General features: G+C 48.9%; 2 protein-coding genes across 2 annotated transcripts; both read left to right on the top strand.

Moving 5' to 3' along the window:
• The first annotated feature begins 2,651 nt into the window (after positions 1-2,651).
• Positions 2,652-4,406, top strand: LOC127781627 (flavonol 3-O-glucosyltransferase UGT89B1-like). Its single transcript, XM_052308614.1, has one exon. It carries the CDS (start codon positions 2,710-2,712, stop codon positions 4,096-4,098), a length of 1,389 nt encoding a protein of 462 aa, XP_052164574.1. The 5' UTR covers positions 2,652-2,709; the 3' UTR covers positions 4,099-4,406.
• A 7,397-nt stretch (positions 4,407-11,803) lies between these two features.
• Positions 11,804-14,709, top strand: LOC127781402 (flavonol 3-O-glucosyltransferase UGT89B1-like). Its single transcript, XM_052308349.1, has one exon. The coding sequence runs from the start codon at positions 11,896-11,898 to the stop codon at positions 13,273-13,275; it is 1,380 nt and encodes a 459-aa protein (XP_052164309.1). The 5' UTR covers positions 11,804-11,895; the 3' UTR covers positions 13,276-14,709.
• Positions 14,710-19,730: the final 5,021 nt, after the last annotated feature.

The following is a 19,730-nucleotide window of genomic DNA, read 5'->3' as shown; positions in this document are numbered from 1 at the left end:
GCTATAAATGAATTGGAGCTAGCAGTGGGCTATACTATTAAACTTGCTCTTAAGTGACAAAATTGAAAACCATAGCCTCAATTGATTCCATCTCTATTATTATAAAAAATAAGATATTTTTATCAAAATTTTGGTACGTTTTTCGTATATGAGTTAATTATATGTCGCACGTATTCAATTCAATATGAGTATATAATAACTACTCCATTCCAAATTGATCTACATATTTCATAGGTGCATCAAGACCAAGAAAAACTAATAACTCTCTCATACTATATTTACTCTAACAACAAACTCAGTGCATGTACCATCCCCAATATTTCCTAGCCAATAGCAAATCAAGATATTGTATGTGGGTTATAAATAATTGTGTGCATGTGCATGCATCAATGTCCATTTACTCCAATGCACAAGTAACGAATAGACTCAATAAATGAACACAAATATGTAGATCATTTAGGAATAACCTTAAAAAACTATATATAGATCAATTTGGAATGTAGGGAGTATTATACACCTCCTCCTCATAGTCCAACACAACCGGACCACACACCATCTTGCCACCCTATTGCAGGCCCCCTCCCTTGATTGTTGTTTTCTTTTGTAATCCCCTTTTTTTGTTTTTTTTTATTTATTCTCTCCTAATCATCATGATCCTCTTCCTCTCTTTCTAATCATCTCTCTTTTCTCCACCCTTTTTTCCTTCTAAAATTTTCTCCTCATAAATATTTTTCCTTTAAAATAATCATTGTTTAAAGTGTATATGGGACAAGTTTGTTACTTTGCAAACGCTTTTTATCGACAGTAAAAAAAACTTTCACTAATTGAATAATCAAAATTTGAATCTTTCATCGATGAGATATAGCAAAACACCAATGCATTAACTTATGGAATAGCCACTCGATCGATTCAATTTGTGAAGTTATGGAATGTTGTATATAAGAAATTCTTCGTATAATGATGCATGAAGCGAGCGCACCTGGAGTCAATACTATATATGATTCCTAATTTTGTTTTGTCAATGTTTTGTTTGTCTTATTTCGGTTTGTCTTTTAAATTGATAGAGTTTTTATTAATCGTGAATATTGACTTCACCTAATGCAATGCACATATATTGCTAGTTCGGTTAAAAGATGAAACCCGGTCAGGGCGACAATTAGGGAACTCGAACATGTAATCCGAGGATTGAGAAGGTTGTTCCTACTTGTTGTAGAATGATTACGCCAATGGATCGTCTAAATCCGCTCCCTTCCCTCCCTCAGAAGATGAGGCATGTCGAGAAGATGTAGAAGCCCATCGTCTAGATCCGCTCCCTTCCCTCCCTCAGAAGATGAGGCGCGTCGAGAAGATGTAGAAGCATGTATCCATTCCCAATCAATCACACCACAGGAGACAATGAACACAAGGTATAAGGGTGGAGCTCTCTCTTTATTACTCCCTCTATCCCAGAATTTAAGAAGTTTTATGGTTGGACATGTTTATTAAGAAAGTAGGTAGAAGTGAATGATGGAGGGTTGTGATTGGCTGAGTAGTGGAGGTAGGTGGGAAAAGTGAATGGTGGAGGGTTGTGATTTGTTGGGAAGAGAATGTTGGTGGAGAAGTTATTATATTTCGGGACAAATCCTGAGGGCTAAAAGTTGTTATATTTTGGGACAAGGGGAGTATCAATCATTGTGTGTACAATGATAGGCACCCAATACCTCTATTTTTAAGTAGAGGAAGTATTAGAGATAAGAACGGTTTTATCTCTAAAATCGATTCGGATTGGTCTACAAGTTAAAATTTTATCTCTATAGAGATAATATTTGTAACGCCTACTCCCTCTCTCTAGGGCTGTCAACGAGCCGAGCTCGAGCGAGCTTTCCTGCCTAGGCTCGAGCTCAATACAAACTCGAGCCGAGCCTATAAAATGTTCGAGCTTTCAAACATGCTCGATTCGAGCTCGATCAAGCTTGACTACCGAGCTTAATTTTTAAGTAAAATAATATATATTTCAAGGATATTTTTTTTAAAAAATAATTAATTTCTAGTTCATCATATTAATAGATAAGGAAAAAGGAATAAAATAAATATATGTTGCCAACAGAAGGCATACAAATAACATACTTGATTTCCTAATTTATGAAATAACAACAAAAAATCATATATTACTAGGCTTGATAGAAACTCGAGCTCGGCTCGATAAAGCTCGCGAGCTTTGGGGGAGGCTCGGGCTCGGCTCGTCTGAAGCTCGAGCCGAGCTCGAGCAGCTCGCGAGCCTCGAGCTTTTATGATAGCCCTATTTCTCTCCCTAAAAAAAACTCAAACCCTAGCGTCCCAAGGAGTTTTTAAGGAGAGAAACAAAAGACCATAATGCCCTTAATTAATGTGAATATTGTATTGAATGATGTGTAGATGAGGGGTATTGAAGTAATAAAATTTATCGTTTTGCGGATTGATGGTAGGTAAAAAAATATAAGTTGGTTTATTTTTGAGATAAATTTAAACTGTAAAGTTTATTTATTTTGAGACTGAGGGAGTATATTGACATGGGAATAAGTAGTAGTAAAAGACTTGACCGGAGTCCACTGTCAACCAAGAAAAAGACGCCACTTGACAGCAAGACACCCACTCACTCAAAGCCCGCTACAGCCTACGAGTTCCCACTTCTCCTGTCTCCACGGCCCACACACGCATCCCTGTCTCCCTCTTCCCGCCTTTTTCTCAGTCATGGCCGCCACCACCACCAACGGCGTGCCCTCCCGGCGGCGGCGGCCGCACGTCCTCGTCCTCCCCTTGCCGTCGCGGGGCCACCTCCTGCCGCTCCTCGACTTCGCCCACCGCCTCTCCACCCGCCACGGCGTCGCCCTCACCGTCGCCGTCACGGCCTCCGACCTCCCCCTCCTCTCCGCCTTCCTCGCATCCACCCCCCTCGCCGCTGCCCTCCCGTTCCATCTCCCCGACGCCTCCCTCCCGGAGAACTCCAACCACGCGCTCCTCGCCGTCCATCTCTTCGGCATCCGCGCGCCGCTCCTCTCCTGGGCGCGGTCTCGCCCGGACGATCCCCCCACCGTCGTCGTCTCCGACTTCTTCCTCGGGTGGGCGCAGCTCCTCGCCGACGACCTCGGCGTCCCGCGGGTCGTGTTCTACGCCAGCGGCGCGTTCGCCGTCGCCGCGCTCGAGCAGCTCTGGAATGGCGCGCTGCCGCTGGACCCCAAGAGCTCGGTCGTCCTCGACACGCTCCCCGGGTCGCCGGCTTTCCCGTACGAGCACGTGCCGTCGGTGGTGAGGAGCTACGTCGCCGGCGATCCGGATTGGGAGGTCGCGCTTGAAGGCTTCCGCCTCAACGCCAGAGCTTGGGGCGCCGTGGTGAATTCGTTCGACGAGATGGAGCGCGAGTTCTTGGAGTGGCTCAAACGGTTCTTCGGCCATGGCCGCGTGTGGGCGGTCGGCCCGGTCGCCGACTCCGGCTGCCGGGGAGAGGAGAGATTGCCGGAAGCAGAGCAGCTGTTCTCCTGGCTCGATACGTGTCCCGCGCGTTCGGTGGTGTATGTCTGCTTCGGGAGCATGTACAAGCCGCCGCCGGCCCAGGCGGCGGCGCTGGGCGCCGCGCTGGAGGCGAGCGGCGCGCGGTTCGTCTGGGCGGTGGGCGCCGACGCCGCCGTGCTGCCGGAGGGGCTGGAGGAGAGGACGGCCGCGCGTGGCCGCGTCGTGCACGGCTGGGCGCCGCAGGTGGAGATCCTCCGGCACGCCGCCGTGGGCGCGTTCCTGACGCACTGCGGCTGGAACTCGACGCTCGAGGGCGTCGCCGCCGGGGTGCCGCTCCTCGCCTGGCCGATGAAGGCCGACCAGTTCATCGACGCGCGGCTCGTGGTCGACCTGCGCGGCGCCGCGGTGCGCGTCGCGGAGGGCGCGGCCGCCGTGCCCGACGCGGCGACGCTGGCGCGCGCGCTCGCGGACGCCGTGGACGGGGCGAAGTGCGGCGACGTGAGGGCCAAGGCCGGCGCGCTCGCCGCGGCCGCCGCGGCGGCGGTGGAGGAAGGTGGCAGCTCGCGCGTCGCCTTCGAGAGCATGGCGAAGGAGCTGGAAACTGCGTGCATGTCTCCTTCGTTCGGTTGATCGGTGAGGTCACGCGACACGGCGGCGTTCTTGACTCATTTGTTGTTGTTGTCACATGCGTAGCAGTATGGCACGGCAGAGTGTACCTCCAATTAACTTGAGGGGGTCGTTTTGTGCTGTAATTTATCTCAGAGACATTTAGCTGAAGGCGATCAACTGATCATGCAACACTCTTAGCCATCATACAGGGGCTGTAATGAATTTTACCAAAAAAAACCAAAATTTTCCATATTATTTACTCCCTTCGTTCCATAGTGTTGTAAGGATGTGTCATATTCATTACTCCCTCCATCCCATAATATAATAGATTTTAGAGGAACGTAACTTATCATATTACTACAAATTTGGACAGGATCACATCCCTTCAAAATCCCTTATATTATAGAACGGATGGAATACTAGATTATTATATTTTAGGACGGAGATAGCACATGATCTGCTTACAATCCATTTCCAAAGACTCCTGTTGTGATTGGTCTATTTACAAGTTCACTAGTATATAAGAAAAATACAAGTTCTGAAGTTATTGCTGGTTTTTTAAAGTTTTTAGACGAAGCGCTAGAACATTAGGGCATCCACAATGTTACGTGCAAAACAACCTTAAAGAATAAAGTAGTATTTTTGTTCCACCTTTATGCATTGGGAGAGGAGAAAGTGAAAAAATGGCTATGGCCAACCTTAAGCTTAAGGCTAGACCATAAGAAATAAAAAATTAGTTCATACCTTTTGCACCATGCATGGTGCTCTTTCATTCATATTGAATATAATTTTTTAATGAGTGGGTCCCAGTTTAAGATTAAGAAAAAGCTATATATATTGTAGCATATGCTATATACAAATGAATATAAGAATGTGGATTTCATCTTATAGCCATAGTGACCTTAAATATTGAGGATGCCTTATTGCATTATTGCATATACCATTGCATTATTGCCATATGCTGACCGACCTGCTCTTATGCGCCGCGGCTCGTGGTGACCTGCTCTTGATTGTACCCGTACTGCAAATGGTGAAGACAGAGCTCAATTTTCCTGCTCACTTTCCGCAAAGACATGTAGATCAGTGTGCCCAATTTTTTTAAAGTTATACGCACACACATTTGAAGTATTAAATATAGACTAATAACAAAATAAATTATAGATTCTGCCTGTAAACTGCGAGACGAATTTATTAAGCCTAATTAATCTGTCATTAGCAAATGTTTACGTAGCATCACATTGTCAAATCATGGCGTAATTAGGCTTAAAAAGATTCGTCTCGTGATTTACATGTAAATTGTGTAATTGGTTTTTTCATCCATATTTAATGCTCTATGCACGTATCTAAATATTTTATGTAACGAAAAAGTTGAAAATTTTTGTAGAAAAAATTTTGAATAACACGGCCCAATTTTACTAACCTTTGCGACGACTTTGACGACGACCCGAGACCATGCACCGAACCACCGTGTACGGCAAGCCTCTGACTAGCAATCAGCCTATATCTTCTACTACCGCCATTTACTTTTACATAGCGTTTGATTGTTTTCGATTTTTACCAATCTAACTATATGGAAATGGTTACTGATGAAAACGAAAATAAAAATAGTAAAAATATAAAAGTAGAAATGGAAACAATGTAGTACTGCACAACGACCGTTTTGGCCCGTTCATTCGACGTGATTTCGTCTCCGGCAGTTCACTTCTGACACGTCACATCAGTTGGGCTTAGAGCCTAGATAATCAAGAGCACTCATCTTCATCGATAAGTCTATTATTGCTCCCTCCAAAATTGTCTCTGGTTGAATGGCATCCCTCAACCGCAAAACCGGATATAACCTGTCCCCCAACTTTGAAAACCGTTCCAAATCGACTCCCTGGGTGATTTTGTCCCACATGGCATCTTGGACCCTACTAACTGGCTGAATCAGATTGTAGGACATGTCAGTGTCAAGCGTAGAAATGAAAAACGTTGAGGCCCACTGTCAGCCACGCTTCTCCTCTTCTTCTCTAGGCCATTCTCTCAATCCTCCGGCCGACCGGCTCGCCGGTCACCTCCCGCACCCCGCCGTTAGCAGTTGAGCTTGCGCCCCACTCCCGATCGCTCCACTGCCTCATCCCCGCCCCCATCCCTACCCCTACCGCCTCCGAAACCGAAACCGCTCGGGAAGTCGATTTGTTACGGTTTTGGGAGTTGAGAGATGTGTTATACACAATTTTGCTATTAATGGATGTGATTCAACCAGGGACATAAGTCGAAGGAAGCAAAATAGACTTATTCCATCTTTTAATCTTTCCTCCTTGAGAAGCATCCGGCCCGCACGCTGGCTGCTAAAATGCGAGCCCACAAATGGCGTGGCGAATTGGCGATCCCGCGGCCTGTATTATGTGGCCATGTGGGGCGCATACGACCTCACGAGTTTCGTCCCACGAAAGTGCCACAGCCGCGTGAGCTGAATATGTTCACTTAACGTCTCTCAATTGTACGCCTAGTCTGTTTAAGATCCCCTAAACGCAATGCCAGAAATATGTACCTTTGAACTATGTAAAACTGTTCAAAGAAGGTCTCAAGGCAGCATAGATGTCTGGTTTCGCTGGTGTGACATCTAGTCAGTAAAAAAATAAAAAATAAAAATGTGAAGCCCACATGTAAGTGAGAATAAAAAAATATAGGACCCACGTGTCAGCATCATCTTCTTCCTTTCTCTTTTCTTTTTTCTCTTCTTATCTTTCGTTCTTCCTGCGGAGAGGGAGCGGCAGCGGGCGCCCAGAGCAGGCGAAGCGGTGACGTCGGCGGGCGAGTGTGGCTGCGGAATAGCGGCGGAGGCGGCAGGCGAGCGCGGCTGCGGATGAAGAAGAGCTGGAAGGAGGCGATGGCGAGCACCACCACGGCGTGCGCACGCGACGAGTGGTCCGACGACGTGTGCCAGTGTATGTGCGTGCTCGCCACGATCCCCAGCGCCACCCGCTTCACCGACTCCATGAACGTGAAGTAGATCCGTGTTGACGGTCCTTAAATCATAATATCTGACCGTCAATACCTGCATATAATGAAATAAAACATGGTATCCAAATTAGTGGTAAGTATTATTACTAATCATTTCCACTAGTGTTGGTGAAATATGTGTATGCAGGTATTTTGAGAAGAAAACACATCCGTCAAGCAACAAACTGCACCTCCGCGTATTCAGGACACATTTACACGGATTGGAGGCCCCATAAGTCAAGTAAACAACTCCAAATGGGCCAACTATCATGCCAATGGGTTGAGGGCCTCAAAATTAGTGTCCACGACGAAAAACGGGCCGAACGGAGCTGTCCTGGGTTCGGCCCGAACACTTTCTGTAGCCGTTGATCGTGAGATTCAACGTGGACGGCCCTGATCTCTTCCTGATGACGGTTGGAGGGTAGTTTGGTCGTTTCCCATACATGTAACCGTCATATGGAGGCTATAAATAGAGCTCCTCTCATTCATTCACAACACACAACTTTGAGCTGAATTATAAGAGGCTCTATTGTATCTTTTGTACATCAGAATAAGGTAGAGAGTGAGGGGAAGCTCTGGAGGAGTGCCTGGAAGTTTGGCGCTCATCCGACTTCTACCTCGACGAGTGTAGCTTCCTAGGAGGAATTCTGGAGGAGTACCGGAGCTGTCGGTACACTCTGTTCCTGATTCGGAGAACTTCTTCTATAAAGTAAGCATTCGTGTTCCTTTGTTGTGTTATTTAATTATTTTGTCTGAGTAAGATAGATTTCCATCTTTGCGGGTTCATTGTTTAGTATTTATACTAAGTGCTCTAGTACTAGGACTCCGGATAGAGAAGGAAGTTCCTGCGCGAGTATTAGAGTAGTAATTAATAACTTAGACGTGGTGTCTAGGTTAGATATTACCGTTGTTTGTTGTGTATCCCACAGATTTATCAGAGGTAGGCGGCAGGTGGTGACAGCTCTGAATCTCGTCCAAGTAATCCTCCACGTTCGGATACATCATAGAGCTATAGCCGGAACCACGCTGGCAAACTAGCAGGGGTCGGTGCCCAAAGCAACAGATAGGGAATTACCTTTAACTTAGCTTAGATAATTAAAACCCTTAGAAAGACCTTTCTAGCCTAGCCTACCTATCTTTAGTTGTTGTCCTCGGATTGTCTTAGCATTAGGTAGATTACACACGTTCCCTGAGTTCGATATCCTTTTGGGGTCACCCGAAGGTGAAGTGCTACAGCGGTATTCCATGTGCTTGCGGATTTATCTATGGTCGTAAGAAATACCAACAAGCATTTCTGGCGCCGTTGCCGGGGAACGGTTGCTAATTTATCCGAGTCTAGGTCATCCTCGTATCTTTATGTATATTTCTTCTTCTTTGATTCCTTTCCTTGATGGAGCAACCCACAATTCAAAACATTTCTGCTCCTCGGGCTGATCTTTGTGAGCCATCCTGTTCTTCAAAACCAATCTTTTCGGATGGCTACGAAATCAGTCCTAGCTTTATAGCCATGGTTTGAGAGAAAACCTTCTCTGGTAGTATCGGTGAACGCCCATACCTCCATCTTCGGGACTTTGAGCTAGTGTTTTCGTGCCTATCCATCGTAGGCATGACACATGAAACTCTAAAGTGGAAATTGTTTCCTTTTTCTCTTAGAGAAGAAGCGAAACAATGATACACTCTGTCTGTCAAGAAAGTAAGGCAGAAATTGCACTTAAGCTCCTCCCATTCACCGTGGAATTTCTTGACAAACAGAGTGTACCATTTATGGTATTGAAATACTTTCCGAGTATGTTAGTACCTACTTTATATTATGTTCATGTTATACTGAGTATACTGCTAGCTTATCTGGGAGATGCTTTGGTGCGGGTATAGTGTTTGCTTATGCAATTATTCTATGTCATGACGATGTTATTAGAGTAGTATCTGGTAGTTTAGACGTGGTGTCTAGGTTACGGGATATCATTATTTGGGGTTATATGTTGCGGATGAGAGGTGTGCCGCTGATGGTGACAGCTCAGTACGGGTATTCCTCCGCGCCTATATATAATCCTAAGTTAATTTCCTGAGGAGGGTATTCCTCCGTATTTAGCCCTGGTTGGATGGTCATGACGGGCTGTCGTAAGGAACTCGGCAGTCAGGGGTGGCTTCTCGAAGTACCAGGAGGGTATCAGATAGAGGTTATTAGCTAGTATACCAGTTAACTAGAATGTATGTATACTATATATATTAGAAGTATAGGAATAGATTCTCTTTCTCTTTTCTTTCCACCTAGCTTAGATTAATTATTATGAGGATGAGTAGTAATGCTTGTGTGTCACTGTACCTTTGGATTATCTTAACCCCTGCTTAGAATATGATTATTATAAGTAATATATAAGTTATTAGTTGAGTTCTCTCTACATGATCTTTCCACGGGATAAAATAAATACGATACCCTTGGAATACTCTCGGGTGAAATGCTACAATGGTGTATCCGTGCGCTTGCGGATAAACTCTGTAACCATAATATACCAGAAGTATTTCTGCGTCATTGCTGGAAATTATATTTCTAGTAATGTCGTTAAGAAATAGCAATAATAATTCATCTCAAAGTTGTGTGTTGTGAATAAATGAGATGAGCTCTATTTATAGCCTCCATATGACGGTTACAGGTATAGGAAACGACCAAACTACTCTCCAACCGTCATCACGAAGAGATCGGGCCGTCCATGTCGAATCTCATGATCAACGGCTACAAAAAGTATTCGGCCGAATTGGAGGTTCGGCCGAACCCGGGACGGCTCCGTTCGGCCCGTTTTTCGTCGTGGACACTAATTTTGAGGCCCTCAGCCCATTGGCATGATAGTTGGGCCCATTTAGAGTTGTTTACTTGACTTATGGGGCCTCCAATCTGTGTAAATGTGTCCTGAATACGCGGAGGTGCAGTTTGTTACTTGACGGATGTGTTTTTTTTCTCAAAATACCTGCATACACATATTTCACCAACACTAGTGGAAATGATTAGTAATAATATCTATCACTAAGTTGGATACCATATTTTATTTCATTATATGCAGGTATTGACGGTTAGATATTATATTATGATTTAAGAATCGTCGACAATCCGCTGTATGCCGAGCAACTTCTGCAGGAACGGCGCCTCGGCGTCCTCATTCTCGTCGTCGGACACGATGATCCGCTACGAGGCCGCTGCCTGCGATCTGCGAGAGCATGTACTTGGGCGAGACACGCAGGTCATCGAAGAGCGGACTGAGCTTGACGAGCCAGGCAGTGCGGGCGGGGTCCTTCCACGTCCACTGAGCACGCTTGCCGGGGCCGAGCGTCCGGCGAACAATCTCCTGGTGCACCTCCTTCTAGTGCAGCAGCCTCCCCGTGGTGACGCCCAGCGACAGGAACAGCAGCAGAGCAACCAGGAACGCCGTGAGCACGATCCCGACGGCCAGCCCGGTGCCAGCCCGGTCGTAGTGCCGCCTCGGATGAGCACCGCCGACGCCTGGGAGACGCAGGGCATGGCGAGGATGACGAGCATAAGCTCCAGCCTGGGGAACACGAGCGCGCCGTAATTGCGTCCCTGTGTGTGCCTGTGGCACAGCTTGAGGTAGAAGGGAAAAAAAAAAGAAAAGAGAAAGAAAGAAGATAATGCTGACACGTAGGCTCCGTATTTTTTCCTTCTCACTTGCATGTGGGCCACACTTTTTATTTTTTTATTTTTTGCTGGCTATAATGTCATATCAACGAAACCAGACATCTATACTATTTTGGGATTTTTTTTGAACGGTTTTACATAGTTTAGATATACACATTTTTGTTATTGTGGTTAGGGACCTTAGAAAGACTCGGCGTACAATTGAGGGACATCCGGTGAACTTATTCCGTGAGCTCTCGTGGTCCCCCAGGCTGCCCGCGAGCCCCCCGAAATCGAGATATTTAGGTGGTGTTTGAGAAGGAGGGACACAAAAGCATAAGTCCCTATGGGAGGGACTACAATTTTTGTGAGAGGGACTCCTTCCTAAACACCCTCTTAACTATTTGCCACATTTAGATGTAGCAATTAACTTTTTGCCACTGGACCCACATGTCATAGATATATGTGGACCCACATGTCATTGAGATAGGGGTGGCAAATAGTTATTTGCCAAGGTTATGTTTAGTTTTTTCAAAAGTTGAAAGTTTGGGTTGAAATTGATACGATATAACTGAAAAATTGTGTATGATAGGTTGATGTGATAAAAAAAGTTAAAAATTTGGATCTAAACCCAGCCCAAATATAAAAGTTGCGAACAGTTAAAAGCCCCGCCGAAATCCCTGCGAGCGTCGAGGCCCAGCCGAGTCGCCGTGTAATTTGACTTCACGAGCCTAGCACGCCCAGTGGCGGTCCGCATCCGGGTCGGTGGCGAGCACAAGCTGTTCATACTACTACCATTTCAACAACTAATTAAGTATATAAAGTCTTCTAATAAAATGCTTCCACCACCATATTATAAATATAGTCATGAGTTTACGTGTCCAATTTTAATCATTCATTTTATTTTAAAATTTTTTTAAAAAATAAAAAAATATAAGTAACGTATAAAGTATAAAGTAGTATTCATGTTTATTATCTAATAATAATAAAAATAAAAAAAATTAAATAAGATAAATGATTAAAATTGGACACGAAAGGATGTTTAAAACGAGACGGAGGAACTAATAATTGACTGATGTTGATTGTCATAGAGCAGCTAGAAATGCTACTGCTCGACAGCCTATCACCACTCACTCCAAGCCTCGGAGGTTCACTCATCTTCAGAGACTACTGGTCCTCGCGCGCAATCAAACTCTTCTCCGGCCGCCATGTCCACCAACGACGGCGTGCCCTCCCGGCGGCGGCCGCATGCCCTCGTCGTCCCCTTGCCGTCGCGGGGCCACCTCCTGCCGCTCCTCGACTTCGCCCACCGCCTCTCCACCCGCCACGGCGTCGCCCTCACCGTCGCCGTCACGGCCTCCGACCTCCCCCTCCTCTCCGCCTTCCTCGCATCCACCCCCCTCGCCGCCGCCCTCCCGATCCATCTCCCCGACGCCTCCCTCCACGAGAACTCACACCACGCGCTCCTCGCCGTCCATCTCTCCGGTATCCGCGCGCCGCTCCTCTCCTGGGCGCGGTCTCGCCCGGACGATGCCCCCACCGTCGTCGTCTCCGACTTCTTTCTTGGATGGGTGCAGCTCCTCGCCGACGACCTCCGTGTTCCGCGCGTCGCGTTCTACGGCGTCGGCGCGTTCACCGTCGCCGCGCTCGAGCACTTCTGGAATGGCAGCCTGCCGCTGGAACAGACCAGTCCGGTCGTTCTTGGCCCTCTTCCCGGGTCCCCGTCTTTCCCGTACGAGCATGTCCCGTCGGTGGTGAGGAGCTACGTCGCCGGCGATCCGGACTGGGAGCTCGTGCGGGAAGGCTTCTTGCTCAACTCCAGAGCTTGGGGCGCCGTGGTGAATTCGTTTGACGAGATCGAGGGCGAGTTCTTGGAGTACCTGAACAGGTTCTTCGGCCATGGCCGCGTGTGGGCCGTCGGCCCGGTCGCCGACTCCGGCTGCCGGGTAGAGGAGAGGTCATCGGAAGCAGAGCAGCTGTTCTCCTGGCTCGACACGTGTCCCTCGCGTTCGGTGGTCTATGTCTGCTTCGGGAGCATGTACAAGCCGCCGCCGGCCCAGGCGGCGGCGCTGGGCGCCGCGCTGGAGGCGAGCGGCGCGCGGTTCGTCTGGGCGGTGGGCGCGGACGCCGCCGTGGTGCCGGAGGGGCTGGAGGAGAGGACGGCCGCGCGTGGCCGCGTCGTGCGCGGCTGGGCGCCGCAGATGGAGATCCTCCGGCACGCCGCCGTGGGCGCGTTCCTGACGCACTGCGGCTGGAACTCGACGCTCGAGGGCGTCGCCGCCGGGGTGCCGCTCCTCGCCTGGCCGATGAAGGCCGACCAGTTCATCGACGCGCGGCTCGTGGTCGACCTGCACGGCGCCGGTGTGCGCGCCGCGGATGGCGCGGGCGCTGTGCCCGACCCGGGGGCGCTCGCGCGCGTGTTCGCCGACACCGCGGACGCCGGGAAGCTGGCGGATGTGAGGGCCAAGACCAGCGAGCTCGCCGCGGCCGCCGCGGCGGCGGTGGAGGAAGGTGGCAGCTCGTGGATCGCGATGGAGAAGATGGCGAATGAGCTGGAAACTGCATACCTCGAGTCGGTTGATCGGTGAAAGTTCTTGTGCTCGTGCGTGCCATTAAAAATTGTTAACTGCATGGCGCGGCAAGGATGTATCTCAAATCTCAAATTACAATAATTTATAACTAGAAGTGCGTTGTTTTGTACTGTCATTTACTCCAATCTTAGATAAATTAAACTGAAGGTGATCAACTGATCGTGCAATGGTTTTGCCATCCTACATGTGCAGAATGAATTTTGTGGATCAAACTGAAACTGCATTTGACAGTAACTGAATTTGCATCCTACTGTGTGTTGTTTCGATTAGATTCTTAGCCGAGTAATGCAGAATCGATCCTGAGTTTGTGAATGGTTTTTTTTGCAGGAGCCAGTGGGTTGTGATGTCTCTTCCATGGCGTTTGGCCGAGGCTGCTTAAAGTTCGGACTTCGAGCGGCACGGCGGCGAGATCGTCATAGACGAGTACGAGTACGACTACGAGAACCTGCTGCGCCACCGCCACACCGGCCACGAGTTGCAGAACGATGCGGACGCAGAGCAGCACGGCCGCGCGGTCAGAGATCCCGAAGGCCGAAGCTGCGGACCTGATCCTGATGCGCCAGCGCCACCGCGACACCAGCCACGAGTTGCAGAATGATGCGCTTGCCGAACACGACGTGCGAGGTTCGGAACCAGCGCCACTCGCCAAACTCGCCCGATCAAATCTACGGTCCCTGCGAAAGGATGCTTCCCTATACTACCCAACCAACTGCGAGAACGCTGAGGACTCCGAATCCATATGGGAAACTATTTTGATCCTTCGAAGGATGTCACATCGTTATTTGTATGTCACTTAAAATAGTTATGAAGAAAATTTGAGAAGATGTAACATGTAATATATTACTCCATAAACATACAAGTTCAAATTCAACTTCTACATCTCGCAACGAAAAAAAATTAAACTACAGCTAGTTAACATATATTCACAATCAAATTTGTTTTGCGAGATGTAGAAATTGAATTTTAATTTGCATTTTTGTGAAGCGATATATCATATGTTAATATATCTTCTCAATTTTTTTCGTAACTATTTTAGTGACACGCACGAGGGATTAAAATCCAATCCCGAATCCATATGGCAAGTCTTGCTCTCAAGAACTTGGGAAAAGACATGGAAGGAATCTACCCTCCACGAGGAACCTCGTGGCAGTATCTGGAGGACGTCATCTCTCTTGCGCATGCTCTGTTCCTGGAGAACACCAAGCTCCACCGGTTGACTGATCAGGCTTCGCACCAGGAGGACTTGCCGTTGCAGCCGCCGCAGCACGACGATGTCCACCTGCAGCAGGGCTTCCCATTTCAGCAGCAGCCGCAGCACGATGGCTACCTGCAGCCGGGCGTCCCGTTCCAGCAACAATTACATATTTAAAAATGATTTGTTTGTTTGAGCACAATTACATATGGCGCAATATAAACCAAGAAAATTTGACACGCCTTATTCTGCTTATATTCAGAAAGAGAGATTAACTGTGTCAAGTCGATCGGAGACGCCGACCATACCGTCTGGCCGTCGATGACCTGCTCCCGATCGTCGAGGGCGAGGCCGGCGAACTCGGGGTGGCCGAACTTGACGATGGCGAAGCGGAGGGCCGGGAGGCCGGTGAGGCTATCGACCTCGCCGACGACCCTCGGGATGGAGACTTCGTCCACCACTCCGTAACGATCGAAGTGGCGGAGGAGGTCCGCCTCGCCGGCGGTGCCCGCGGCGAGACCGCGGACGAACACCCTGCCGTCCTTCGGCGGCTTCCGTCGTCGAAAGTCCATGGCGAACTAGGGGGCTAGGGTTCTCGATCTAATACTGTTTTTTTTTTAAGCTTTTGTATCCGTGTTTTTGCAGGAGTAAAAACCTGGTAGGTTCGCGCGAGACCGTATTATACACTTCCTCCGTAAAAAAAAATATAACTACGTTATTATTATGCTTTTTTTTCAGTGTTTTCCCTGCATTTTTGTACTCCACGCTTCTAAAAAAAATATTTCTCAAAAGGAAACTTTCTTTGTTGCATGATTATACCACCTATTCTAAGCTATTTACGTAGTTTATTTTTTAAATATTGATTTATAGTCTTACCTGGATAAACAATCCGTGCCAATAATCGAAGGAAAAAAGAAACAGTAGTGCATTAAAAGAGTAAAATACATTGATGGTAATTAACATGTGAGTGGATGTATTGAATTTATAAACTAACTAAATATACCAACACCGATCCAAAATTCAACATGACATGGCATAGGATGCTGAAATAGCACCTTCACTAACCCTACCAAAATTGTACACTTTTAATAATTTGGGTTAATTTGATTCATGCCATTGCAAATATACCTATTCAGATAAATGACATTACAAATCGTCTATTTATAACCGTGCCACTCAAATTTTTAAAATTAGAACCATGCCATCGCCACCATATTTTCCATCTTCTCCCCTAATCTGCACGTGGGACCCGCCTATCAGATTTATTTTCTTCCTCCATCCTCCTCTTTTCTCTTTTTTTTTCCATCTCTCTCTACCACTTCTCAGCCTCCTCCTGTGAACGTGGCGGACGCCGCCTCTCTTCTCTGCCTCCTCCTCGCCATCTCGTGCTACTGCTTAGTGGCGCAGTCCGTCAAGACGAATGGCGGCGGTGGTAACATGTCGGCGGCTGGGGACCCTGACATGCAGCGGCAGGGCCGTCCCGTTAAATTCGAGGGCCCTGTGTAAAGTTGAAGGATAAAAACTTAATTGATGATATAATATGAAAATAATTATACTCTGTAATATATTTCATAGCAATCTAGAATGGCCTAAAATGATAATCCAAAATTAGGGATTACCGGATTAGAAATTACTAGAAAGAATTAGGTCAGGGGCGCGGCAGGCGTCAAGCGGCACGACCGCACGAGAGAAAGAAGTGAGGCGTCGTTTACTCCTCTCGTTCGTTGCGATTGGCAAGGTCCACAGTGGGAGGCGATTCAAGATTGCGAACCAGCGCAACTGTGCGAACCGGCAAAGGCGTAATCGAAGCCGAAACGACAAGAAAAATAACAAATTTTTAGGACTAGTTAGACTACCAATTTACTTATTGAGTTGTATATCTAGTGCGTTGAAGTTTTGGGTCTAGGGGGCCCCTGAAAATTGGGAACCCTGCGCAGGCGCGCTGGCCGCACGCCCCTAGGGATGCCCCTGTGCAGCGGGAAGGCTTCCACGTCGCCTCGGCCGGGAGGCCCCCGCCATGGACAGCCCCCACGACGCCGAGCCGTCGACTGCTTCGATCTTGGTTGGTCCATTCTTGTTAAATCCAATCGCTATCGGTAGATTTGATGAGTTCATTTGTTAAATTGACAGTGAGAAACGTTAAATCTTTGCAGAGAATGGCGTTGGCGAGCACGGCTAGCCAACGCACAAGGTGGTGCACAGCATGTCACGCTCAGAAATTCCCGAATAGAATTCCAAGCAGAATGTGCATTAAAATCCCCGTCCAGGACCGGCCGGGGTACACAAACGACAATGTTGACATTCAGATCCACGTCTTACAAACATCATAAAAGTCTTACATAAATGCAGCGGAAAAACGAAAGACAACAGGAGCTAAGCCTTGACTAGAACTGCAGCGGGAACACCACTCCACAGGCATCCTCGACGGCACGGACGAAGCCTACTCCTCGGAGAAACCTCCATCTGACACATACTCGTACTCTGGGGTTGGGAAAAATAGAGCAAGACTGAGTACTACCCACTGTACTCAGCAAGTCATACCGGAATAGGGGTATGATGCAGAGAATTATCAAAGGGGAGCTAGAGTGGTTCATTTGCATAAAGCGAGCATTTATAAACAGAAGTTGAAAGAATTAAACAGTTGCCATAATTAATTAATATTGATCATCCGCTATCCAACGCTATCCCACGTTGCAACAGGCCCAACCATCCACCTATACTATCCAATTTCATTAGACTAAACTACGGTAAAGATTAATCACGATGAATCTGGTTGACCGCCCATAACCGCGGGCACGGCTATTCGAATAATTTTACTCTGATCAGAGGTGTACAACTGTACCCACAAGACACAGCCCCACGACACGTCTCCGTGCGCCGACATGCCACCACGGCATACCGGAAAGAGGCCGTGACAGGACCCTTCGCATAACCCCCTCTAGTCAAGCACACCACACCTCAGGTTTCACCCCCGTCCCCAGCGGGTAACGGGCAGTCCCCTCTCGTGCCTAGGTGAATCCGGAAGCGACAGAGGCCGTCGCAGGGCCCGCCCCGCTCTATCATGCCCACCCTTGCCTGGATGCGTCGACTAGAGGAAAGCTACACTACAAGCCCAGCCGTTGCCCACGCTGGCTTGTGGTAAGTACGATAAGTTCTTCCAGGGCATCCCGCGAACCGGTCCTTAACTGCCATGGGTGCGACTAGCAAAACCATGCACCCACAACCCACCATGTGATTTATTTTAATTAACCAACACAAAAGCGGTGGCACTAATCCAACAATACCATTAGAACCAACAGTCTAAACATTAATAGGATTTTCCCCATTGTGTACTAGTTGAACTAAGCATGGCTAAGCAATCCCTAGTCCAAACTCTAGTCATGTTATAACCCAAGCTGACAAAGGGACATGGTACCACAATAGCATGGCTATGACAATAGGTAAACATCCCCTAGTAACATTATAAAACGATCCAGTATTTGAAGAAAAACAATAGAGCATTTGCAATATAGGATCAACATGTTCAAGTGGCAAGCATGACTTGCCTTGCTCTGCTGCTGGAGGAACCTCGGTGACTATTTCGAAGTACACCGGAGCATCGGAAGAACCGGAATCTAGCGACATACAAGGCAAACATTGCAAACAGGCTATAAGACTACTGAAACAGGGAACAAAACCATTTTTAATGGATTCTACACATTTTTCTTGATTTACTGAGACTTGAATGGGCTTAAACGGAGCTCGGATGAATTAGTTATGAATTTTAGAAGATTCACTGTGTTTATTACTATAACAAAAAGTCCTTAAATCATCTATTGCGCAATAAATCCCAGGGCTGACGTCATCAAGGAGGGGGCGCGGCGCCGACATGCGGGGCCCACCGGTCAGCGGCTCGGGGGAGAGGGAAAAGGGGCGCCGGCTAGCAGGCCCACTCGGCAGCGGCTCAAGGGGGGGCGGTTCACCATGTACCGGGACTACGCGGGTGGTCCACCGCCGGTCCACGGGACCGACGGCCCAGATCGCCCCCGGGGCTGATCGGACGGGCGGCGGCGACCCGGCTCGGCTCAGCTCAAGGCCGGTCGACCGGCCACGGCGATGGCGACGGCGCGCGCGCGCGCACGCGTTGCCGGCGACGGCAACCGGCGGCGGAGGCGGCGGCGCGAAGGCGACGCGAGGGCGGCGGCGCTAAGCGGCGGCTAGGAAGGAGAGGGAGGGGAATAGAGGGGAGAGGGATGCCTCACCGAGAGTGGCCGGCGCGGAGGAAGACGACGGCGAACGGCGACGGCGACCACGGGCAATCGGCGGCGACGGGCGGACGAGGTCCGGAATGCCCTAAGGGAGGAAAAGAGAGAGGTTAGAGGGAGAGAGATGAACCACGGCGATGGGAAACCATGGCCGAAGGCAGCGGACATGGCGGCTCTCACCGTCGCACGGTAGGAACGGCGCTCCGGCGGCGAACCTCGACGAAGGAGGGGTGGACGGGGTGGATCTCGGCCACACGAACCCGACGGCGGCGACGGCGCGGTGCGGCGGCGAGCCTAGCGGCGGCTAGCGGTGGCCGGAGTGGCGGGAAAGGCGGCGGCGGGTGGATGCACGGTGCGGGAGCGATGGAGAGCTCGGGAGTGTTCGGCGAAATGGGGAAAAAGAGAGAGGGGGTGACGGCGGAGCTTAAATAGGGAGAGAGGGGGCCGGACGTGGCCGAGAGAGGCGGGATTCGAAAATCGAATCCCGGCCATCTCGGGCGCGGGCGCGGCCGGGAGACGCGGGGAGAGGGGGCGGCGACGTGGCGTGGGCGCGGGCGACGTGGCGTGGGCGCGAGGAAAGCGGGGGAGGTGGGACGCGGCGGCGGCGGTTTCGGGGGTGGTGACCGGCGCGGGCGGCGGGAGGTTGGGGGAGGACCCGATAGGTGGGCCCCACCTGTCGGCGACCCTAGGAGAGGAGGGGGGGCGGGGCGGCCTGGCTGGGCCTCGGCCTGCGGCCCGCCCAGCGTGGAGGAGGGGGAGAAAAAGGAGAGAATGGGCCGGTGGCCCACTCGAAAAGAAAAAGGGGAAAAAGAAAAAGGAAGAAAAGGATTTTCCCTGGAATTAAAATATTGCATGCTCAATTTTAATTGGTTAAAATTATTTCTAGGGCTCTGAAAATTCCACTAAAAATCCTGTTAGTGAATTTCGACATGTAGAACTCAAGAAAAATTCCACATGCCAGATTCGGTTATTATTTGTATTACTTTATTAAGGTTTTCTCTTGATTTACACAAGTA

The sequence above is a fragment of the Oryza glaberrima genome, chromosome 8, assembly GCF_000147395.1.
Source record: "Oryza glaberrima chromosome 8, OglaRS2, whole genome shotgun sequence".
Lineage (NCBI taxonomy): Eukaryota > Viridiplantae > Streptophyta > Magnoliopsida > Poales > Poaceae > Oryza > Oryza glaberrima.
This window is presented reverse-complemented; position numbering and strand designations above follow the sequence as displayed.